The sequence below is a fragment of the Accipiter gentilis genome, chromosome 9 (assembly GCF_929443795.1).
Source record: "Accipiter gentilis chromosome 9, bAccGen1.1, whole genome shotgun sequence".
Classification (NCBI taxonomy): Eukaryota; Metazoa; Chordata; class Aves; order Accipitriformes; family Accipitridae; genus Astur; species Astur gentilis.
The window spans coordinates 16,668,393-16,694,527 of record NC_064888.1 but is presented as its reverse complement, the minus strand read 5'-3'; the positions used below and the strand labels follow the sequence as shown (position 1 = coordinate 16,694,527).

At 36.0% G+C, this 26,135-nt stretch overlaps 1 protein-coding gene across 4 annotated transcripts in view; it reads right to left on the bottom strand.

Moving 5' to 3' along the window:
• Window positions 1-1,441: 1,441 nt before the first annotated feature.
• Window positions 1,442-26,135, bottom strand: part of POLR3A (RNA polymerase III subunit A) — a 40,070-nt gene continuing 15,376 nt past the window's right edge. Inside the window, exons 15-32 of one of the 4 annotated variants that reach the window (XM_049810469.1) lie at window positions 25,814-25,978; window positions 25,313-25,485; window positions 24,002-24,113; window positions 22,774-22,892; window positions 21,181-21,318; window positions 19,395-19,565; window positions 18,643-18,756; window positions 17,355-17,390; window positions 13,839-13,925; window positions 13,670-13,752; window positions 11,597-11,767; window positions 10,903-10,996; window positions 10,694-10,786; window positions 10,064-10,228; window positions 9,215-9,379; window positions 8,759-8,890; window positions 7,271-7,403; window positions 1,443-3,556 (exon numbers count right to left, since the gene is read on the bottom strand). In XM_049810469.1, the coding sequence (XP_049666426.1) occupies window positions 3,408-3,556; window positions 7,271-7,403; window positions 8,759-8,890; window positions 9,215-9,379; window positions 10,064-10,228; window positions 10,694-10,786; window positions 10,903-10,996; window positions 11,597-11,767; window positions 13,670-13,752; window positions 13,839-13,925; window positions 17,355-17,390; window positions 18,643-18,756; window positions 19,395-19,565; window positions 21,181-21,318; window positions 22,774-22,892; window positions 24,002-24,113; window positions 25,313-25,485; window positions 25,814-25,978 (2,300 nt within the window). In that variant the 3' untranslated portion in view covers window positions 1,443-3,407. Of the gene's footprint in view, window positions 3,557-7,270; window positions 7,404-8,758; window positions 8,891-9,214; window positions 9,380-10,063; window positions 10,229-10,693; window positions 10,787-10,902; window positions 10,997-11,596; window positions 11,768-13,669; window positions 13,753-13,838; window positions 13,926-17,354; window positions 17,391-18,642; window positions 18,757-19,394; window positions 19,566-21,180; window positions 21,319-22,773; window positions 22,893-24,001; window positions 24,114-25,312; window positions 25,486-25,813; window positions 25,979-26,135 lie in introns of those variants that run through there. The other 3 variants (XM_049810471.1, XM_049810470.1, XM_049810472.1) reach the window with 3 other exon arrangements.

The window sequence follows — 26,135 nt, the reverse complement described above, 5'->3', positions numbered from 1 at the left end:
TCTCCATTTGACGATTTCTTTGTCCTCTCCCCCTTCACTTACACTTCTGCTCAGGTTCTGCTCTGTTCCCATCGCTGAAGAGATGCTGCCCTCTCCGTCGAGCTCAGCCGATCCTTTGGTACGAACAGCGCACTTCAGCAGTTAACTGCAGCCTTCTACCTACTGCCAGTCCTCCAGGCTTCTCCATCCGACTTGTCACCAGACTAGCAGGTCATTTTCTGTGTTCCAATCAGAGGGACCAAAGGTGGGGTTTCATTTGTTTGTTTGTAGGGCAAAGAGAGACATACAGAAGATCCCTCCATCTCCAAGTATCTACTGATGTATTTTTAGAAGTAATTATTCAGCTACTCCTATTGTTAGACAGAAAAGTGGAGATGGAAGGGGTTTTTTTTGACCCACTGCACATAAAATCAGAACTCCTAATCTTCAAAGAATACAAATGAACAACGTATCTGCTTTTCCATTTACTTGAGATCAAGACAGAAAGCTGTTTTCAAGTTTGAGTGCAAGTCACACAGTATTTTCAGTAGACTAGAGAAAAAAAAACCATCAAGGATCCGTTTATAAATAATGACTTATTGAGGAGTTTCTAAGCCTGACAATTAAGCAAAAGTTTACAAATGAAACATATGTCTAAAATTAGAAATCAGGATATGGATATTCATAATTAACTTAATGAACTTTGGTAGCCAATTCTTGCTTCCTTAAAAATGTGCTGCCAGCAGTACCAAAATGAATCAGGGTTCCCATCTCAGGCCTCCCACGTGCAGCTGGCCTTGCTGACTGCCCACTGCACCACTGGCTATGCAGTTCATACTTGAGATTCTTCAGCAGCCCTACTATTCTAGGTTCAATGCCTATGTTCTGCAGGAGCCAGACGGTTTAAAATTTTAAGGGCATCTGGTGATCAAATCTGAATGATAGTACCTAATTGTTCCCATAACCTAATTAGTAGAGATTTTAGCATTACGTTCAGAAATGTTTTTACTGTAGTAAAGTTTGTATACTGCAGTACACAAACAATTCTGAGACATCATAAATGAATCAGTGATGCTTTTCCATGTAAAGACACGTTGGCTGTCTGGGATGTTCTGTTCTAGGGCTTCTACTGTCATCTAGTAATTTTTCAGAAAAAAACTCTTGAAAATTTAAATTAAAATGTAAATTTTAGGGAATACCGCAAAGTTCTGTATCTTCGACCATTAAAAGTAACCCTTAAAAAAAGCTGCTTATGAGTGAAATCCAACAGCTAATTTGTTTACTGACTGTATAGAAAGCCCAAACAATAATTACTAATCCAGATTTCTTGTAAACAATCTATTTTTGGCTGAAATACCTACAAACTTAATAGCCTGCTCAGAGGGCAAGATGTGTTTATATTTACCTTAAGCAAGATAGGCTTTATATTACATATTCATTTAGGTTGTAAATACCTGAGATTTAAGCTCAGTAATTCTCAACTGTCTTAACTAAGCAAATGACGGAGATGGAGGTTAGGTCATCCATAAAGTTATTATGCACAAATATAATGCATCAATAAGCAAACACAAGGTTTACATTTTCTTTATCTCTGCCTCTTTTTATTGTCATATTAAAGACAATGATAACAGATGTAATTTACTGAATACTTTTTACACATACAAAAGAGTAAACCCACCATTTAAATAGCAACATTTCACTATATTTACAAAAAAAAAAACAACAAAAAGACAAAGAAAAAAGAGGTGGTTAGTCATTCCAATACCAACTCCACCCATTTACACCTTCAGAAGAATCTTTATTCACAAAAATACCAAGCACTTTCACTAGAATTTCCCATGGTAAAATGCAGTTCTTATCCACAGGAAAGGTTGAGGGGCTTTCTCTCCATTTGGCCCCTACCTGTCTTACACTGACATATTTAAAAAGAAACAGAGCTAGACTTCTATACAGGCAAATCAGAAAGTGGCAATCTCACTGAGATCACAAAGAAAATTTAAATTTATTCTGAAATTTCTGTTGTTAAAGGGAGATAGCAAAATATATATGGCTTTTAGAGCAGATACTAAATGCGTTACATTCTCAATCTTTACCTGCCAAAATCTAGGCGGAAGTGTATCTTAGTATCACATTGAAAACACAAAATAATTTAAGACTAGCTATGTTGAATTTCACATCAGGTCTTCTCTGCATGGAGGATGATTTAAAAAATAAACAGCGGCATCTTTAGACTTACATGCTCTGAACGTAGCCTTACACTTTTTCTTTTGGTTGCCACATGAAGACAAACTGCAGCACAAACTCGTTCATTTTCAAATGCAAGATCATTCAGTGGCCTGCTTTTACTTCATGAGTGCGCACCTTCAGCTTTTTTTCCTCTACTTTGTTTCTCTCCAACCCTGACCTGTGTTATGAGCACACTGAATATCCAAACAATGCTGAGAAGGAAACACTAAGACACCTTCCCTCCATAGCACCAGAGTAAATTTAAACATACTACACCAAAATACTTTAAAATTTATATTCATTCTGAAAACTACTCTAGTGGGCTCAAGATTAAAATACTTTCAAATTATTTCAAGGCAATGCAGGAAAACAGCTTCCCTTTCTATTTCTACTTTATATATTAAAATAAAAACTAGGTTGTTCAGATGATCCTGCTCAATTATAAAACTTTCGTAAAACTAAGACTGCTGTAAATTACAGATTCCAGCAGTGTAACAGCTGCTATAGTATTAAAAGCTATTTATAATTTGTAATGTTCTTGTAACAGTCTTCTCAGAATTTAGTAACAGCTTTACCATTTGCAGATTCTTGCAGGTACAACCCAAAGCAGAATCCTGGGGAGCAAACCATTTACTGGTTGATAACTTGGGATAAAAGAAAAACAATTTTAAAAAAAAAAAAAAAAGCAAAGAGCAAATATTGCAAACACTTTTAACAGCACTCCTGAAGTTTAACTCAGTATAAATGAATGAAATCAGGTCTAGCTTTCTGAAGTCTCTGTTCTTACCAGCTACAGACTGACCTCTGCAGCTCCTGTTGAAAGGCCATCTCCAAGTGCACTCTGTGCAAGCTCACAGAACTCTCTTGCAGTTTTGGTTTTATTGATCACATCTGAATAGATGTGTCTAATACTGAGTTAATAACAACTTCCATCCACTAACACAAAGATCTAATTCTAGCACATGAAAAAGAAAATTTTATCAGCTGAAATCCACTTTATTTCCACTCTCTGGTGCAGAGAAGCCTCTCCTTTCAGGGTCTGTAGTAACAACAGGTGGTAAATAATTGGGCAATTCTTTTGATAGTATTTCACTTACCAATTCACAGTTATCGAGACATACAGAACTGAAAATACACATTTCTTAATTTAAATGATGTTTTCTGAAACTTCTTGTTTTGCTATCTTGTATTGTGTCCAAGTGCTACGTAACAATGGGAATATGAAATTCATTATTATCAAATATCAGAGGCCTCCTAGGAGGGGTTGATTCTTTGTCTGCTTTGTGCAACAGCTTAAAAAGTCCTGTTCCAATATTCATCGGAATTCCCATGATGATGCACTCAGAAACACCTACGAAAAAACCAAACATGTTGAACATCTGACAAGTAAGGATTTACAAAACTGTTTTCATTTGCCCATTCTGTATGCATTGCCTATCAAACCTCTTTCAAGCCTACACGTTAAAGATCAAGGTCTCTTCACTAGATAAAGTTAAAGTTTATGGTCATGGGATCAGTATGTTATTTAATTTGTGTTGTTTAAATTATAGATGGAAAAAAATGCAACCTAACCTGAACACCTTCTCTAGCAATGGAAGAGCCTCAGAAGGTTTGTTTTTGGAGAAGACACATTCCACTCAGTGCCAAGAGCAGAAGATGCAAGGCAAAGTTACTTTATGTTCATCCTCTGACTCAGTGCTAAGACTTCAGTCAAATCTGGCCAAGTTCCCTTGACATGCCCATAACTTCCCAGTGAAAGAGGCATACCACTACTTTAGCTATACCACTTTTTTTGCATTTTCACAATTCATAAAGTGCATGTTTTGAATTTAAAGATTTAGTCTGTCCCAATTATTTTTTAGCTATAACATTTTCCCAGAAGTGTGCTGACACATTTATATTCCACATCTACTCCTGTATACAACTTTTCCAAAGAACATTCCACATTAAAAGCAATCTATGAGATACCAGTGGGTTTTTTTTCCCCTCGGCATACTGTTATGATCCAAATGACACTTTCACACATTCTCAGGAGTATAAGAATGTTGTCCTTCTTATAAATGTTTAAGAAAATAATAAATAGCTGTACCTGTGAATGCACAAAAGATGAAAATCAATTTGCTTATAATTCTGGCAAGATTCAATTGGCAATTTAAATGTATATTAATGAAGATTCTGTATTTTTTCTCTTAGACAATTGCTGCATTTCTACTACATATTTTCCAACATTATGCACTTAAAAATCTTGTGCAAAATAGAATTCTTAGGAGTCGCTTACTGTTTATTTAGGCCTCTACAGCATGCAGGTTACACAGATAAAGGAACCACCTTTCTAATACCTAGCAGAATAAAATCTATGTGGTTTTGCACAATAACCTTTCAAGCTGAGCCAACCTCTGAACCGTGGAAACTGCAGTTAGATTTGGGAATCCTTCTTCCCTTGCAATACTTCCATGTATACAATCAGAAGCCCTTCCTCCCCAACTTCCTTTGGCCTCATGGACAAAATAATAGTTTGCAGCATCTGACAGCAGTCACATATAGCAGGAAATGCTCAGACAGAACATGCCATTATAACAACCAAGTGTATGTATGTTATGTACTTGCTCAGACTAACGTATACTAGAGGCCAGAGACAATTGTATCAGACAGCTGAAGATAATGATATCATTGGTGGCAGAAGTGCCAGGAGAGCACACTCCACTCTAATAACCATCCAAGACTCCTCCAGTGCAAAGTCTTTTAACACTACCAGTTATAATCTAGTGCAGGTCTAAACATCTGGCTGACAGCTATGAACTGCTGCTTTCACTTTCAACTGGGTGAAGATAGGTAGAGATGAAGCCAGCTGTACTGCTCTTATTACAAAGTTTATTTTTGATGCTTCCCTTCCAGACCACCTCCTCATAAATGAACATCACAGCAGTGATCTGTAGCTCTCAGTTCCCATTCTTAAGTTACAAATGAAAGTGCAGTTGGCTACTCTTTGGGAAGGGGATAGAAAGGTAAAGTAAATCGACTATATCTCTAAGCAGTGGCTTGCACTTGCTGATCCTGCTTCTACAGAGGATGCTGCTGGAACTGGATGTACTCCTCTGCTCTAGTTTCAACCCACTCTGCCCACTGAAACATGGCACCAGCAGTTCTCACAAGAAAATGCCTGTCTTTATGTAGGTAAAGCAGGAAATCAGCTGTTCCCCATTTTCTCGGGGGGGAAAATGCATCTTACAAGACAGAAGGGATTCAAAGGCCAGATGGTCTAAAACTACACCCACACATTCAGGAGAAGCACTGACTTGAGATGCCATTCAGTTCAGCACCTATAGTTCATTTTGGGTATATACTCATTTTTCTTGGCAATGTTTGCAATTTTTTCCTGCTCTGGAAATGCAAAACCATCAGTGTGTAAGAGTTTCTTTTCATAGCAATTCAAAGAGATAACTAGTGATGGCCAGGTCAGGCAGCTGCACAGCACTTTTTTGTACAAGGAAGCCAGTATCATCTCTTCAGTTTTGGAAGACAGACAACAATTTTCTGTTTTGTCCATTTCATTTCCTTATTTGAAGTAAAGCATATATATAGAAGGCAACATGAAAAGATCTTTGGTCTCCACATTATTCAAAACAAGGTTTTACCAGCTCAAGGGTGACTTAGAGAAAACATTTTATTTTCATTACTGTCCAGGATGGAATCAGTCTCCCACAGGATCTTTGCTTTAATCATGGGCAAATAATTAACAAAAAAAAAAAAGAAAAAAAAAAGAAAAAAAAAGAAAGAATATCCCGCTCTCGTGGAATACTGGACAGCCAGAAAGTGGCAGTGTTCTTAAAATACAAACTTGTAACACAAAGGTTTCTAACAGATTCCAGCGATTCAGAAAATATACTGTCCACAAAGCACTGTTAATTGACTACACTAAGACCACCTACAAATACATACAAACTAGTAAACCTTAACATAATACATTCATATTTTTATACTTCATTAGCACCCAGAAACCCCAAATGAGCAGTTACTGCTCCAGGATGGTATGCCTTACATAAACAGGTGTTGAAAAGGGTGAAACCTGCTTGACTACTTTTCTCTGTTTAACCTACTAGATAGAGACTTGTTAACAAATCATTCCAAAATGTATGTAGCTTAAAGGAGAATGAAATCTGGGAGCAATGGGGGCAAAGGAGTTTAAAAAAAAGAAAAATAATTTCAATTCCAAATATTAAGAGTCCATGGCAGAAATGCAAAATTAAAAGACAAAGAGAATGACAAAACTCGTCTATCTGAATTTTGTTTGGCTCTATGTACATGTGCATGCATGTACTTGTGTGCATGTATATATATATTTTTAAACTTTTATCAGATTCTTTCATTAATTCAGTGAGAGTATGATTCAATGGATGTTAATGAACCTAACTTTAAAACTGAAACCTATACATTTAAGAAGAAATTTCTCAGGACAGGGATCTCTGTTCTGTTAATAAATGGAGTACTGATAAACAAGGCTTCTAAATAAAAAAAATCACCACCCCACAATTTTTATCTATTTACATCAGAACTAACTGAAGAGGACAAGAACTTTGTGCTTCTGTTTATTTCTAGTTACAATCATCAGATAAGCAATCATTATGCACAGTATGATATTCACCTATGCTACCTGAGACACATGTCTTTCTACTTATAGGAATGAAAATCAAACCTAAATACTAGATTCCTTAATAAGCTCTAGGTGTTGAAGATATAAAACTTTCAAAATTGAAAAAACAGAACTACCAATAGCAGGACAAATTTGCACTGAGCTATGTGGTGAGAAGTAAAACCAAATTACTAAAGTCTACTTTAAGAAACATACAACAAATGTCCAACTGACTTCAAGATCTTCACTGAGATTAGAAGTAGAGAAACATTCACCAAACCTCTAGGATTAAGAAGTATGGATTAGCATCAGGCCTGAAGTTTTTGACATGTAAGCTGAACAGAAAGCTTAACAAGGGCAAAAATCCAATGCTTTGAAGAGGTTTACAGATGCTGGGTAAGGACCACAAACTGTAGCAGAATTTGCAATACCTACCACAAACAGAATCCTTCTGTCCAAAGTAGGCAGCATCAAAGAGATGGTCTGCAGTCTTTTCAAAAGAAGCTAGCATCAACACACTTTCCTTCATTTTTGCCAGTCCAAACCTAGTAATGCCCAGCACTTCACCCTTGATTGATGGAAAAACCCAAAGAGAGACTATCATAATAGCGGCTGGAGGTCAGTTATATTTGCTAAAGAAGCAAATCAAGTGAAGAACAGAAATGTAGTTTTTATTCTAACAAACACATGAAACGAGTAGTAAGTAAAAAGGTTACTATCTACAATATATCATTTTCATAATATGCTGCTTCACAGTTAAACATCACAAAGGTTAATAGTTTGGTAGTAATCAATATTTAAATAAAACAGAAGTGATTATTCATACACAACAGAAGCTGTTATAAATGGTTAATAGATTTTTGATATTTATTTTTTTTTTAAAGCAAAAGTATTGGAAAGATTGAAAGAAACATGGCCATGAGAAAAAACACAAAATTATAAAGTAGTTGCTGAGCTACAAATTTTAGTGGGGTCTGAAGCTACTGCCTATTGTCTACTGTTAAATCCAACTTCAGCTGTCAGGAGATTACAAAAGATGTTAAATCTTCATTTTTTTGCTCCCCAGAAAAAAAAGTAATTAGCTTTTTACACTAACTTGGTTTATTTCTGCCTCTGTTTCTAACAAACATCCTGATTATAACAGACAGTGCACAGAAGCACAAGTCAGAAGCACAGACAAAAGAATGCATGCTAGGAGCCTAACAAGTGTAAAACACTGCACTCTGATGCCCTTTTCCACTATTGTGTTGCAGCCCCACACAGCCAGCCCTGGGGACTGCTGCAGCTCAGTACAAAGCCCCAGTTTTGGAAGAAGTCAGAACTCCTTCATCCATTTTACTCAAATTAAACCCTTGCACTCTGGCAGGCAAAGTGGAAAGTCTTACTTCACTAAGCATACTCAAATCTAAAAAACATATCAGATGTGAAAGAAAGAAAGTCAATCAATAAAGAACAGATACAATTTTCTACTAACAAGTCTGGAAGACTGTTGATACTCTAAACATAATCTGATTCTATTTGTAATGTCTGTATCCTTTGTCTCTTATAAACAGTGCAGCTGCTATGAACCACACCCCGTGTGGTTTTCTGCTCAGCAAGCCTTAAATTGCATGCATGGTTACCCAGTTGATTTTCATACCACAATTTTTAGGATTCCTATTTCCAATATGAAATTATAATTCCCTACTCATTATATGAACTTGTTTTCAGTCAAAATAGACCTTGTACTCCCTACCCCCAAGAAACAGATTAATTAAGCGTTTTGTTTGATATACAAACAACAGTATCTGGTCAGTATAACCTACAATTCTTTAAACCTATGACTGATTTCCATCTCCCTAGCTCACCCATCTTTCCCAAACATGGTCAAATTAATTTGTATCAACAGGCCAATGCAACATTTAGAAAAAGCATAGTACAAACCTTGTAAGTCATTAGATCAGACAGCAACATAACATGTCTCCTGTCAATGCTCATACCATGGTTCACCATTGTATACTGAATCTCATTGATAATGGTTGTCCGAGCAGCTTCAATTCCTAGGGTCTTCTCTACCTACACAAGAGATTACGTTAGATTAATGAAGAACCAAATGTTTGGAATAAGTATATTCCTGGAACAAATACCACCTAATGTCAGATAACACTCCATTTTCATTACTAGCCTTTTGCATTTCTCTGTTTTAAAAATATTCATAGAAAAGGCTTCTTTAAAGTGAACAGTGCTGCCAGTTGAATTATTCTCTTGTGCTAATGCATTCTGACAACTATTAGTGAAACCAGGCTTGATTAGATATCAACTGCTGCAACTGAACACAAACAAGCACTTGTAATAAAGATGCTATGGGGAAAAAACCTACAATACCCGTTTGAACATTACCTCATAAGTGTTGTTAGAGGACGTTTTTGTTCCTTTCACTCCGTGAGTAGCCATAACAGCTCGCAGATTATCACCTTCAACTAAAAGTTTATATTTTTCCTTTCCACTTTGTTCATCAATGTGAATGACAGCTCGGGAAACCTCTGGTATACCTTGCACTACAACCTTCACAAAACAAAAAAACCTAGTAACTTTGGTGTGTACAGTAACGCAGTATAAAAGGGTAACCCTTATCAGCATTCCAACCTATTTAGAAGCTCCAGTTTTTGGAGTAAATGCTCAATTAAAATAAATATGAAGTAAGATTTCCTGCTCTTAAATACACTAGCACAAATGTGACATTCACACTGTACTATAAACCTTACTCACTACCTACATTTTATATTTTATGCCAGATATCCTCACACTCAGACCTGGGTGTCTGAATGGTCGCAGATCCACACAACTGAAAGGGCATCCTGCCAATAATAAGGTTCACGTATCACTATTTTTAAAATCCAAAGTAGACAGTCTCCTCACAGAAAGCTGCAAAAAATGCCAGATACTGTCATGTGGTTGAATTCTAGATGCAGCTGGAAGAAGATATAACTATTTCATACAACGGCTGCACTCTGAATGCTTCAGTAAATGTTGCAAGTAAAGTATCAAGGCTTAGATTTTATTTATAAAGATTAGCAACAGAGGCTTAGTTTCAGCTGTAAAGCAGTAGCATTGCAATCTAAGAGTTATGGATTCAGACTATCTTCATTGTCAATATTGACAAGAATTATTTTGTCTTTCCACCATAGAATCCCAAATTATTATTATTGATTACCTCCTACAAAAGCATGAGACAGTCTTTGTTTTTACCTTTGGTAGTTCTTCCTTCAGGGACTGCAATACATAATACATTGAACTCTTGCTATTTTCACGTGGCGTCACACATACAACTGCTTCTCCATGGACAGCAACATCCCCAGGCTTTACTCTGAGTTTAGATATGCAAATAGAGTAGCGCACAGTCTCTGCATTCACCTATGGCAAAAGTCAGCCAACAAACATCAGGGTATCTCTCATCATCTATAAATCTGCTCAAATACATACAGCAGTCTTTCAACAGAATATAAAAAAAGTGTAACGTAGAAAAATAAGCAAAAGTTGTTACTCTTATAAGTTGCATGAAATACTATCCTATGCTGAGGGTATTGGCCTATATGCTACCGAATGGACAGAAATGGCACCCTTGTATTTAGCAAGACACCAAAGAAATGAATGTATGTTCTTTCATTTCCAAATAAAGGAAAAATTATTCACTTTACAAGGAAAAAAAAAAAAGGGGGGGTGGGGGTGGAATCCAGATGTAATGTAGCCACAGGACATCCTTTGTTCACTTTCTTTTTTTTAAACTTCCACTGGTCTGACTTCTGTTTCTGAGATAGGATTAAGAGACCCTTTGGAATTTACCCAAGGCATATTCTGCGTAAGAACTGAACAACTCACCTCTAATCTCAGTAGTCTAATGCGCTCTAAAGACAGCTTCACTAGGATGAAACAATCATCTGGAAGAAACACCTCCTCAATATATTCTGAAATCTTTAAGAGATAAGGACAAAATACTTAGCGTGTGAATATGGTTAAAATGCCCCATAGCAATTGCTTAAAATGTTCCTCAGCATTTAAAGCATTGGCAATAACACAATTTTTCCCACCTCTCCTAATAAAGTTTTCTCAATTCTTCCTTTAACCAGACGGGCAAAATCAGGATCATCATCTTTGTCCAACTGTGCTGTTATAATAGGGGTGCTACAAAGAATAAACACACACAAAAAAACCCATACTTAGAAAATTGCTCAGGTAGATTACAGATGGCAATTTGAGTTACAGGTGGCCTTATGGAACCGATCTCATCATCTAGAGTAGTATTTAATAACATAAAGAGACCTTCAGCTTCCTCAGGTACATTTAAGAAAATTATTGTTCATTTACTTTAGGCCAGTAAAAACAACCACACACACAAGAGCTTATAACATAACAAATTATTGACTATTTTCATGGCGTACATTATTCTAGTATTATTTAAGTGGATACCTAGTAATAGGTAAGTTTCAACTAGCACTAAACATCAGAAAGTTTCACAATATATGAGACACCTAATGGAATATTAAACTTAGGAAGTAACTACTTTACCTCATTTGATTTTCAGGAAAATAAAACTTCTCTCTTCTCTGCCCTAAGTATCACTTAGCTGGACAGACGTTAGATTTTTTGTATTTTGGTATTCCATGGATTCAATGTTATCTAATATATTATTGAGAACAGGGAAATGCTATCACATATTGAAAATGTATCCATCAGGTTTCACTTAAGCAGAAGAAAAAAGCAAAACCAAAACAATGTTAATACCTAATAGCCTTTGAAGCATTAATGATTTCTTTGATTCTTGGCACACCCAAAGTAATGTTCATTGAAGCAACGCCAGCAAAATGGAAAGTCTTCAGAGTCATCTGTGTGCCAGGCTCACCAATACTCTGTGCGCAAAGAGCTCCTACTGCAGAACCAGGCTCCATCTGTGCCCTGATAAAGAAATTCTCTCATAAAAAAATACAGAAAGAGACATAGAACTCAAAAAGGCATAAAATCCTAAGCAAGCACAGACAAACTACACTAGCAGATAATGAGAAGTTTGTTAATTTTTTTATATTTTTTTTTTAAATGAACAGGGGAGAGGTTAAAAGGTCACCAATACTCAGGACGCTGATCTCATGCAAGGCAAGAAGATGCCCTGTTACACAGACATTCCACAGATGCAGTGTAACATCCACAACAGAAAACAAAATGTTTGTCTTCTTCCAAAGCATCAAGCAGTAGATTCAAGATTGCCCATTCAGGGAAATCCCACATGCTAACTTATCCAAAACTCCCCTTTATATGTTTCAGCATGAGAGACCTCTATTAAGTCTTCTTTTAAGTAATTATTATGCAGATTACTTTTTAATCAGAACAAAATCCAGATATTAATGTCTGTTTGTTTTCATCTTATTCAAAACCCCTATACTGATGACCTACTTTCCCTTCAAGTTATGCATGTAATGGGCTCATTCCCACATTTGCCCCTTTCTACAGTTTACGTACTTTGAGAACTGGTTGTCCTTAGAGAACAAAGAATGAAGACCACTCCACTACACTATGCATTCTCAAAATGAGATGTGAGGGGTGGTTTACATTCTCCCATACAATTTTCTTCAGATCCTGCAGTTAGCATTCTTCAGCTTGCACAGAGTGCAATGTGATCTGCTTTTCTAGAGCAAAAACCTCTGAACTTAAGGCACAATAACACTTCCTAAATCAATCTAACTCATAGCAGCTCCTTGCATTTTCTTCGATGAGCTCTTACCAAGTAAAAATGTTGTCTAATAGTTATTTAGCTTGTACCGTCTAAAGGAATTAATTCTGGGTGACTGTAAAACAAAATTATTTAAATAGAGGTTATTGTTTTCACTATTATTTGGAGACCTCTTTACATTCATATCACATCTATCCAAAAATTGCTGAAATCTCAGTCGAGATATTTCTCCTGGTAAAATGACAACAGTCTATAATACAAAACCAAACATCATAGCAATTAGATCCTTTCCAAGGGTACCATCTTTCAGTTGTCAGATCAACATAATATAGTATGCTAAACCAACTTAATACAGTAAAATAGGCAATTCATGTTTAAGAACACTTAAACATAAGCAAGTAATCTTAATAACTGAAAGCAGAAAACTGGTAATTGTTTTAAAATAGTTAAGAATTTACATATATATTAATTTTCTAAAAAAAGAAAAAATACTAGTAAACTATTAATGCAGGTGAGCGTGAGGCCACAAAGCAGCTGTCACCAATGGCTGCACGCCAATGAACAAATCCAAGCAGTCTAAGTAAATAAAACAACTCTCGACAGGTAAGAGTTGAAAACATCCACACTATCACTATCTTGTTGGAGACCAAGAATAACAAACAAAAGGCTCCTACAGGTACATAACAGATTCAAGAACATGTTAGCATGAAGCGTGACATAACTCTTCAGATGGTGTGGATGAAGAATAACCATCAAGATTCACATGGATTTGAAACTGATCTATTCAGACATTATTTTGCATGGACTCTTTGGAGGCTTGGAACAATCTCCTGAGAGAGGGAGAGAAAGGGAACATGTCTGCCTTAACAAGCCCACCTGTAGATGGTGATGCTTTTTTTTTTTTGGGGGGGGGGGGGGGGGGGGGGGGGCAGGGGGGCATTTTATCTTTGTCTTGCAATGTTTATGTCACTGAGGCCAACTGTTTCTTATTCTTATTTGTATTGCATTCACAACAGAACCAACATTCATATATTAAAAATAGCAAAATACACTCCTAGATTGCAAACAAATCAGTAAATACTGAATTGGGGCAGGGGGATAAACTGACGGAAAATAACAGGCTAAACACCTACCTCATATATTTGTCCCTACAAGTCTCTAGAAACTTCTCTAGTTGTGTTGGAGTAATCCTATCCAACTGATATAAAACTTGCGGCTGAAAAGAGAATACAACAGTTGGAAAAGCAAAAGCTTACGAAGATTTAAAATAACTACATAATCACCCCCCTTGAAACTATTTACCTCTGTTGTGCCATTGTCATTTATGCCGTACTTGTCCCTAGTTTTTTTTATCTTCTCAGAAACACCTTTGATGAATTTTTTAATTTCCTGAAATTACATTAAAGCAACAGTAAGCAAAGACATGGTCTTCATACTGAAATCTTCAGCAGTAAGTTACTTGCTTAGACCTCCAAATGGAATGTTTACAATAAATTAACAATGCACAATATGAAAAGAGGAACATCAGAACTTAAGACACACACATACACTAGAATTTAGCAAACCAGATTCACTCTTGTGTAACACAAATTAGTAGCAGTACATGAAATATGGTCCACGCTGAATAAAAGCATCCTTCCTGAGCACACACTGAAAACTTAAGAGATTTGACTTTCATTGATCCTTCCTTCCTACCCATCACTTACTGAAACTGATTCTACCATCAAAAAAACCCAAACCCAAACAACCAACAACAAAGAAACCCCTCAAAATTCTTATTGCTCTGTATACGGACAAACAGGTTCTCACTCATTTCTCAGTATTTAAAACACGTCAAAGCAGAAAGACACTGGCATGACAGGAAGTATATAAAGGACACCTCCTGGACAGATTTCAGAGATTCAAGATGTACTTTATTTGTGGGGACACCCCCCCCTCAAAGTTGATCTATACATATCAGACTCTACCTAACACAGTTCAAATAACTTCTCTATGTTGTGGACAGGTCTTGCAGACAATTCCATTTAACATGTAGTAGTACCTAAGTCTTTCATTCTATTGTCAGAAAAATATCCAAAATTTCTATGAAACATCATTCAGGTATTATGCGCTTTGGATGTAGATATGTACACTAGAAGTCATGAAGTATGAGGTCCACAATTAAACTCTTCCATAAAAGTACACTCAGTGCAAGTCATTACGATAACACAGACTTTCAAAACCAAAATATAAACAAAAAGGGAGAAAAAATCTTTCCATCTACTTCAACAATGATTTAAGAAAGCCTCCGTGGACATGTGAATAGTTTGATTTTTAGAGTTCTTTTAAACCCTTTCCACCCAATTAGTCCTGCCTGACAACGAGGATGATGATTATATGGTATCACATCTTCTGCACTCAGTACTGGACTCCTTCCAACCTATTAGCTGGGCACTGAAAATTACTTGCAAATTTATTTTATTTTTTTTTACAACTGAATTCAGAAATCATTATCAAAACACTTCTATTACATCCTAACAGAATCCTCGGATTCTCAAAGTAACAATATTTTAACTGGTTATTCAAGGTATTTTCAGACAGTACATTATTTTCTGTGAATACTAGAACAAAATTCAGATGAAAGAACTGACAACAGAAGTGTGCTACTGGAACGGATGCTTCAAGTTGTTTCCCCAGTTGGATGACAACAGGATGCATTCATACATTTCTGCCCCTTTTGCCCTGCAGTTAATTAATATTAATTAACAAACAAAATATTTTGCCATTTTAAAGGTTTTTGACCCTGAAATCTTTGCATAAAATTGATAATTTGATTTATCTCCTAAAATAAGTGTTAAGTAATAATGTGGTATTGGAAAAATAAATCTTTTTACTACAGGTACATTAAAAAAAGAGAAATATTGCAGGACTTGCAGAAGATCACCCAGAACATTCAATCTAGAGAAAAGAAAACCATTAAGGAGAGATTTTAAAAGTAATTCTATCTTGAAAGATGCTTCTTTTGTGAAAAGGCAGGAAGGGAAGAATGGAAGGGGAAGGAGGCGGAAGGTGTAACACTAAGTTCTTTCTCCAGAAGACTGAAGACTAAATTCTTTTAAATGTTTACCTACCCACGTAAAACCAGGGGACAGTAATAATAAACCACACCACCACCACCTCCTCAAAAGAAGTTGTCATACTGACTGAATATTTAGTCATGTGATCATACGGAGAAAGGGCAGACTTAAGATCAAAACAGGATAGGACTGCGAACAGCATTATGGCAAACTACTTATTGCCAAGTTTTCCTCTTTTGACAGTCCCCAAGTACCAAAATACTTAAAAAAAACCCCAAAACCAAAAAAACCCTCCAGCCTACAAAATCATTATCTATCATTCTGAATTGTAGAAATAAGGTACTCAATTGATACATTATTTCCATGCACTAGAGCCAAAAAAAGACAGGTGAGAAATCAAAGATAAATCTCTGCAGAGATTTATTTTTCATTGTCAAAAGTTTTATTCATGCACAAGAACTAAAAAAGGAAATGACCTATTTATCTCACCTTTCAATTATCTGTTGGGAGTTTATCCAAACTATGGATTAATTTATGCTACAAATAGAAAGAAAATGTAGCTCACTCTTTGCTGAGCCTGTTTGTGGAGCTATCACCTCCAGTGCAACACTGTCCTCTATGAGCACAGCTGTGTAACTTCCAGAGTGAGCTCAAGAAACCACTGGTTCTTTCACATAGTCTAAACCTATAAAGTCTTTTAGCCTGGACCTGTTTAACAAAATGGCACCAAACTGACTCAGTAAGCTCTGGCTCAATGTGGGCCTCGTCAGCTCCTACAGAGCCAATGTTTAGTCAAAATAGCAGTCAGGGTATAAAGCCTGTTTGCTCCGGTGTTTGCATCATGTTTCCCAGCACTTAAGCTGGTGGGATCATTTATATATGTGAAGCACTGCTAATATAAGAATCCTCACAGTTACGAACCCCACTGAAACACAGAGCAGTACAGACAATCCCACAAGATTCAGCAATAATCCATCTGAATCCAGGCAGATCCATTAAGTCAGGTCTACATATGCCAGCACTGACTGGCTGTGCACTGAGCATTTTCCATGTTTGCACCACACTCCACAGTACTCATAATATTCTATCATCTCCAAAAACCACAGACAAATGATTTAATTTTTTTTTTGTTTAAATTGTGAGGGTTTCTGAAGATTTTCCCAATTTCAATAAGAAACCAAAAATTTTCCTTCACCTGTATCTTAATATACTCAAACACGTTAAAACATTAACGCAACTGAAACTGTGCCAGCCAACAATCTGCTTGTTCATCAGTTGAATTCCCTCCAGTGAGGACAGAGTGCAAGCAGAATGAACGCTAGTCTGTTTGAAAAATGCTATTTAGACATACTGTTTTCTGATCAAGAGTGGATAAACCCATTACAGGAATCTCCTGGTAAAATAACAGTGAGAAGAAATATCTCCGTTCTGGAAGGGAAAAGTAGAGGAAGGGACAGGAGAACATCAGCAAAACATGCTAATATCCTTAGAGGTTGTAAGAATGAGTTTTAGAAAGGAGAGTCATGTACTAGAAGCAAGCTTCCTCAAAATCCTCAAATTTAACTATGGGGGATTAATTCACATGTAATGGTTTTCAGCATTACAAAGGAATTGTGTAAATTATTGTGATGAACACCTACATTATAATTCAACAAGCAGTAATGTATATATGCTAATCAGTTACTTTAGCACTATACACACATCTTTAGCTAAAAAGCACTAACATTAAGGTTCACACAGTGCACACACATGCTACAATTACCTCATTATATTTTTCATAACCTGTCTCAGTTAATGTCTTCAAGGATGAACGGAAAAAAAAAAAAGAACAGGAAAGAAGAAAATGTAACTATCTAAAACTTAAAAATCTTAAGTTAAACTAATTACCATTAAGGTGATGTAGCCATATCTGTGCTTCTGAAATTAATAGCAATTATTTATCTTCCTGATATGATTAAAAAGATGTACATCTCAAAGAATAGCTTAATCTCCGAACTCTAGTATTAGTATATTGCATATTTTTTCCCTTCAGAGATCCAGTTAAGATTTACAGCATATTTCAAGTATGGATATAATTATTTTTTCAACTCTACTCTAGCAATGGAATTGCAAATCAGGTTCATAAACAACTGCTTACTAGTTTTGTCACAGTCTGCTCTGAAGCACTCTGATCTATTAAAAAGAAACCCTTCAAAAGCAGGTCACTAAATTCATGTTGTTCTCATCACTGCCAGAAACTGGAAGGTTCATCAAGGTAACATCTTTATGTACCCACAGGCAGGTTAATTCTACAATTTTTATCACTGTCTCCCAAAGTAGTCTTAAGTGTGGCTGCTCTCATAAATATTACAATTGCTTAATACTCTTTCAAACAAATTGACTTTTACGATTCAAAGTGCAGTCAGGTGAACGTTCACTCATCCTTAAATGACATGTAAGTACTTCCCAGAAGGTAAGTCCTATCCAGCAAAGCACATCATATGACAGAAGTTTTTTGCTGGATTAGTATCATAAGAAAGCAAGGTAAATAGGTGTACATGTATAGCTAGTGTTTCTATTACACGAAAACAAGCAAATGAGTAAAAACAGTTTTTCAGAAAGCTGATAATATCAAAACGTATGTGTAATAACAGAGTATAAGAGTCAGTACTAACTAAGCAGTTTCTCTACATAGAGTCAATAAGTATTACTTCATTTCTGACAACCCAGGGGAAGCACATAATTACTCTACCATCTTTCTATGGAGAGAAATTCCAGCAAGATATCTCAGATCAGCAGCACCTTCTACTCAAAGATCACTAGATTTTTCTCTCATTTCTAAACCTCCTGCGGTGAACATGAACAACTACCATAATAAGAATTAAAATTACTAGTCCTCCTGTCCTGCCTCCTAAGTGTACAGAAATATATTACTGAACAAACTACTATTCCTGCTACTAATGCATAAAATTCAGCCATTGCTCCTACAGATTAATAAGACCATTTTATTTAGTTTCCTTGATTTATAAGGAAAAGTTAATCACAATGTGATAAGAAAGTGAGACAATTACCTGCAGAAAACTGTCTCGGCAGCAAAGAAATTCACTCTTCTTCATAATGGACTCAGATGTTAACACCAATTCATTTTTACTAAGGGCTGGTTCACTTCGGCATGGATATACAGCCTTCAGAGGAAAAAAAAATACTTCTCACATAAAACATATGCACAGTATACACACACATTTCTAATTCTATCAATTTATTATACTCACAGTACAGAAATCTGAACAGTCATTTCAGGAAAAGGCTTTTATCTTTGGGGGGGCCGGGGCAGGACAGGGAGAAAAAAGCAACAAAAACCTCCACAAAACCAAACCAAACAATACCATTCTTCAAACATCACAGTGTGTCCAGAGTTATTCAACAACACACCAGGCCTCTGACCTAAGCAGCAGTTCAACAGAAAGAATGTGCATGTCTTGATTTAATAAGGAATTACTTTGTGTAATACAAGTCCAATCTAGGACCCAACTAAGCCAGGAGTAATTTATCTAGTGAGTTGGGTATTAGGCCCTAGAACTATGTAAGCACAGAAGAAAATTCCATTTTACACAGCTTATACACAGTTTAGTCCTAGTTGCTCTGTTCTAATGTCAACAGTATCTATAACTCTTAGCATACACATGCTGAAAGAATGACCAGGACCACTCAAAAAGGTAATTTAAAAATAAATTCTTCAACAATTATCCCCATAATTTATTACTTACTCCTACATGCTCAATAGTCTTTTCACACTTCCAACAAAGATTTCAGTAATCCTTACTCTGATATTGTCTAGAACTCGCTTGAATTCCAGCGGTTCATCCTTCCCTTCCATGGCTGCAGGATCCAAGCCATCTCCTCCATAAATAAACTGTATAATGTCACCAGTAGAACTTCTAACTGTCAAATCATACTGTGAGCAAAGATCTTCAAGTGATTTTACGAGCCGCCTCTGAAGGGGGAAAAAAAAAAGCCACAAGGAAAGTAAATGGGATTTTTTTAAAAATAGCTATTGATTTGAATTACAAAAAGTATAGAAACTGGACTGAGGAAATAAATCTGACACAGTGATTAGCAGGCATGAAAACCTATTTTAAGTCATACATTATCCCTAGGGCTTTACTGTACATTCCCCAGAACATGAAAGCCAACAATAATAAAATTTAATAGCAACAACACAATTCTCCACATTTAGAAATTCCATCATATAGGAAACCTAATGGTAAGCTGCAAGAACCTATTATAGTCTGAGGAATTCGGGGTTCTTTTTAATAGAACATTCATATTCTTCCAAGCAGTTTTATTTCTCAAGGGATACAACACTTTTTGCATATGGAAGCAAAACCAGTCAACAATTATTTTCACTGACAAAAAACAAAGAGCTCATCCCTCAAAGCCAGTAGATGCTATTTTTCTACCAGTGTTAGCTACTTCTCTTACATGAATTCATTGTGTTGGGAAATCCCTTTACTACCATCTTCCTTCCTCTGTCTCCCCAAAAAGATGGCATGCTATGAAGCATTAATGGTTAAAAAGGTTTTTACTTGAAAGATGGACTTCATTGTTATACTAAAGAATATCAATTCGTAATTTTTTTTTACTGAGGAAGAAAAAGGTAAGATGAAAGAAGTGTTAAGATTTTTATTTTTTTTAAATCCCAAAGTCCAAGTGCTACAATTTATTCACGTAGGCCTAAAGCTGATGAGTGAAAATATTTTGGAGGTTGCTTATTATATTTACGTATGTTTGTATATACTCACACACATACAAACATTATTCTGCTACTTTGGGAGACAAATAGTCTAATTAGTCACCCACCCCGAGAGGAATTGATTTTAGTCTCTGTAGAGTTACTTGCATATCTCTGAATGTGTCCCTAGCCCCAGGTTATCTTGGTTTTTCTCCTGCCTGTTACACTAGGAAGAGGACTATACTTCACTGAAGTCTTAAAACTGCTCATATAGCAAGAAGCTTTGTTGGAGAGACATTTGTTTTCACAGGAGATAAAGCCAAAGATCTTACGGAACCTGAAGTCCAAGTCTATATAGCCAAGGTGCCTGTTACCTAAAGAGGACAGATACTGAAAGGGAGTTTTAACCATATTTCTGCCATTCAGATAATCTTTTTTTTAAATAACCCAAACCAAGGATTTGTGTTTTCTGTTTCTCATTGTTGAAATACCGTATCCGAAAAAGCACTCACAACTCAAATGTTTATTATAATGTACGGACAAAACTTCCATCATTCACATGGGTCTTTGGAACACACACTACATAGAAAGTAGTCCTCAATAATTCCATAGGACAAGGGCTTTTATCGCCCATATTCAAGAGGAAACAGCTTAATACAAGCATGTTACTGTACCATTGCCTGAGGTCTGGTTTACAAACCTCATCTAGTGGAGCAAAGTCATGTATTTCACACTATAAATTACTCTTCATTACATTCAGAACAAACACACACATACATAATGTATGCACTTCTCCCCCATCCCTCACCTCAACATGCATATAAGAAATATCCTCCTTTTGCACAGTTGATAAATACCCTACTCCACTGACAGTTACCTGCATATATCCAGTTTCGGCTGTCTTTACAGCTGTGTCAACCAGGCCTTCTCGACCAGCCATTGTATGAAAAAAAAATTCAGTGGGGGTCAACCCAGAATAAAAGCTATTAGCAACAAAGCCTTTTGCTGCTGGGAGCTACAGAGAAAAGCAGGGAAAAACAGGTTAAAATTCAACACACATTCTGTATGCATGTTACAGAAAAACACATTGTATGTCATCTAAATTCTTTCAGATAGTTAGCCAATACATACACAAACATAGAGCAGTCGTCTCAGCTGCATTTATCTTTGAAGTTCAATGTTTGTATTTTAGTTCTGAACAAAGGCTTCAAAACCCTTGCCTAGTTCTTCCAAACTAATCTAATAGACTTTCTTTCTCCACCTACAAGCCTTGTCATGCTTCTAGCCATTCCTTGCAAACACTACACCAACTTCTAACATTTTGGCCTCCCTTAAAGTTGCAAAAATTGAAAGGGTGATAAGAACATTCATTTTGCAGTAGTATAACGAAGGTATTTGCAGTGCTGAAGACTCAGGAATCCAGAAAAAAATATGACTGGATCTATGTACATAACTAATTCTTTCAAACATTTTGCTCACACCTCTGAGAAGAGTTCTTGCCAATGAACTTTATGCAGACATCCCTTTAAGTCAAATAACACCAAACTGTCTCCATGATCACACAGAACAATGTATAGCCTACAAAGAGCTTCATCTTAGAAGCTCACTTTTTGCTGTTATTTAACAGGTATTCCTTTGTACTTCAGTAAAAAAGCGAGTTAAAATTTAACTTTTTCCTTCTCATCTAATCCATGAAGTATTTTTTCTTCTTTAATTTATCCAGGAAAGAAAAGATTTCACATTGCAGAACTCAGAAGTTGAAATGTGGACATTTAGTGACAAATGCAAGTGTCGTGGCTACCATCCCACACCTGGGTTACCTACCACACCAACTAGATTGTTGGCTGGTACCTAAAACATTCTCTACCAATCATTAGATTTCAGATAGCAGTTTAAAAAAACCCCTAATCTCACTGAATTGTATTAACAAGTGCATGAGACTCCTTATTGCTTCATGCAGAACACAACTCAAACACAGAACGTTCAGAGTGACCCATGATATCTATCTATCCTAGTGAAAAAAATTAAAACAAACAAAAAAACCCCACCAGACTCCACAATGGTTTACCTGGCATGTTTTGCCTGTCTAAAGATACCAATACACACCCAGCAGTTGTCCTGAAAAGTCTTAGTGCAGTGAAACAGAACGAAGAGAGAAACTTTAACGAACTATTTTTAGGACTCTCAAGAGAACCAAAAATCTATCATCAGACTTCCTTTAATTTTACCAAATTAGAAATGTCTAAGGAAGGCTTAGCTGTAAAAATTCAAGCTAAGTAGACATCCTACGGCAATTCACAACACCACCATTAACTACCAAAACACATTCGAAACATTTTACGTGTACCATATGTGGTCCTTTTCCTTCACCATGTCATGACAACACATCCTATCACGTGTCCTTCTCAAAATGGTTTAAGGCAACTTGTTTCACTTTTCTTGACAGTGTATTATAAACATACAGAATTACCTTAGAATGCTTCTCAAAGTGAGGCAAGGATCTGTTCTCAAATCCGTCAGGAACTCGGGACCCACTAATAGCCTGTTGACCTACACAAGCAATCATCTGAGATATATTAATGAAGGAGCCTGAAAAGAAAGAAAAAAAAAAATCTCACTCACAAATGTGGAATATCAGTGATGCTCTGATGAGCTGTCTTCACTTATATGAAGACCTATTATTTAACTTTGTAATTTGTCAAAAATGCATTTAGAATTGCAACAGTTAAAGAAGCTTTCTGTTACCTGTCCTGTAAATTTCAGCATTTATGCAGAGACTGACAACTAAGTTAGTCTATGATATAGCTAACAACTCCTTTTAAGTTTTTTTTCTTTGGGTCACAGACATTCATGCCACTACTACTTGACTACAGTCCTTACCCTGTTTCGTATTATGGATTGTGTTTTATACAACCCATGTTCCTAACCTACATATTTTGCTTCAAAATTTCTGAAGTAAACATATTTTAACACCATTTTTTATGAAGGGTTCAGCATCTACCAAGATTCCTAGAACAAATTAAGTCCAGAGAATTAAGTCACTAACTCAGAAGTTTTATTTGCTGAACATGTTTGCAAACAATGCCCCCCCAATTATACACTTAATATATCCTCCTTTATATCCTCCTTAAAGTTCAGTATTTCTCTAGAAGTACAAAATATCACGCTGAGGCTTTCCACAATTTATTAGAGACAGATAAATAAAGGCAAAGAGTTAAGTGATTTCTTCAAATTGTCACAGGAAACAAAGGAAAGCTCAGATAAGAATTTGAGTATTAAACAAATATTTACTACACAGGTGGTCCTTCAGAAACAAAGCAGAGAAGATGGCTGAATTATTAGTTCAATTCTTAATATATAATTTCCAGCTGATTTTTGTATATGATACACATACTTGAAGTCAGAAATGCAACTGAAAACTTCTTACTGATGAATTAATTCAAGTCTTAAGAACATCTAAGGTTCCAATAGGATGTTTTTTCAATTTGTATGAAAAATTTAAAGATACAAGAACTAGCACATCATGATTTTAATTACCTATACCCACCCTGCACTGAGAGGAGTCACTTCAAATCTATATGATGTGAATTTAATACTTGTACAACTGACTGTATAAAATAAGCTATAAAGACAGAACAAGTAATTTTGAGAACAGTAAAGGAGCAAGCAATCTACTGCCAAAGCTTAGCTATCCCTACCTTTAGAACCACAGAGAGCCATGATAAGGGGACTGTTGCTCTTGTCCAATTCTCGAAGACAGGCACTGCCAGCATGATCTCTGATAACAGAGAGTTCTTTAAGGATTAAGGCCTAAAATCCAAGATTTCAGAGATTCAACATTTTTTAAAAATACCATATACAAATAGTACTCCTATCACTTGCCAGCAATACTGTCAGTAGTCAAAGGGAACTCAAAATACAATACAGAAACCTAGACTTTGCTTTGGGTAAAACAAGTTTAACTTTTAACTTGAAAAACTTTCCAGTTTGCTGCACAAAAAGTCTCTGTTGGGATAAGACAGGGGTAGGCAGGGACATAACAACCTCTTTTGTCAGCAGCACCAGCTTAAGCTAAACTGAGCATTGAACTAAGCTCTAAGTCTTGCTGCACTATGTGAAAGATTACCACAAAAAATTGTATTTTTGGACTGCTTTCAGACAGTACAATGCTCCAATCGTTAAGAACATAACAACTGTATCAAAAAAAAAAAAACATTCTAGGACATACAGAGGCATCTGAAAAGAGGAAGAATGGAAAAGACTGCATGACACTTCTTTCAGCCAGAGTACCAGTTGAAACTGGACAACTGTGGCAGTACTTCATCATAGGGTGGGGTTTTCTGGTTGTTTGTTATTGTTTTTATTCTTTTTTTTCTTTCTACTTTTTTTTTAAAGGTAAAAATTAGACATTGACTAGCCAAGAAGATAAATGTATAAAACCATAAAAGACAATGAACGAGTGTTCTTGAGCTAACTTCATTAAGTCCCTGTCCGCAAGCTTTTTTGGGCAACATTCATTGCTCTTCATCGAAATTTCTACAGAAAAAAAGAAAAAACCCAGCATAACTAAAGTCCACTTAACTTTTTCCCCAATAAGGGGCAAGAAAACACTTGCACATAAACAGATATATAACTAAAGGCATGTTTTGCTTCTTGGGTTAGGTTCTTTACTGTTACTGTTCTTTATTAACTTAGCAAATACTGATAAATGTAATTAACCCCGTTCCAATTACGTATGTTATTTTATTCTCTTGTATGTCACCACAATAAATCCAGCCAGGAGGGAGGGAGAGAGCATCTCAGTTGTTTAGTATTTAGCTAATATTTTTAGATGCATACAAGCATCTAAATGTTAAGCCTAGATGGACTCCGCTAAAGTTGCATACCTAAGGACCCTATTTGCTTGTATTTTTAGGTTTCAGAGGACAACTTAGAAATTCACAATTTACATAAATATATTCATGAAGTCTCTACTCCAACCACATAGTGATTTAAGTTAAAAATTTTACCTCTAGTGTCTCTTCTGCAGTACAACCAGGCTGCTGCTGTAGCTTGCCAGTGTTCAGAGCTTCAATATACTCATCACATTTCTTATAGCCAGCATTCAGGAGCTCATACTTCGCTTTTAGCAGACCCTGCCCCGGGGTTACATCTCCAATTCCAATTGAAAAGCCACGATTAGCTATTGTTTAAAAAAAAAAAAAAAAAAAAAAAAAAAAAAAAAAAAAAAAAAAAAGGGAAAACAAAAGGATTATATTGATAGCTCGATCTCCTATAGAGAAAACAAATTAAAACCAGGAAATATTATCATCAGGAACTTTATCTTTTCCTCCCATCACATGACCATCATAAGCACTTCATAAGCACAATCAGTTGTTTCACAGTATCTGTCAGCTTCACAACTAGCTTATTTTTTTTTAAATACAGTACATCATATTTGAAGCAAAAATCTTGCTTGATTGCTCTGTATTTCTGCTTTAAGATACTATTTTACAAGGAAATGTACTTACAAAGATAGACAGGAGCAAGTCTGGCTAGTCGTGACATGGCATCCGCAGCTTCTACCTGTCCCCAGTCTCTCAGCAAGATGTAGAAGATGTTGTTCTTGGATCCTGAACCTAAAGTTCCTTTGTCCATACTGCCGCTCATTAACTCACTGTTTTGAATTGTGACATCTAGAAATAAAAAGGCAAAAAGAATTCATTGTTTTTTCTAAAACATTACCTAAACTCTAGTAATCAGTTATGGAGTAGGCTTATAAATAAAAGCTCTGTTCATGAACACAACAAAACCCAAAGACGGACATTTAATGTATCTGTAGAACTGCATGAG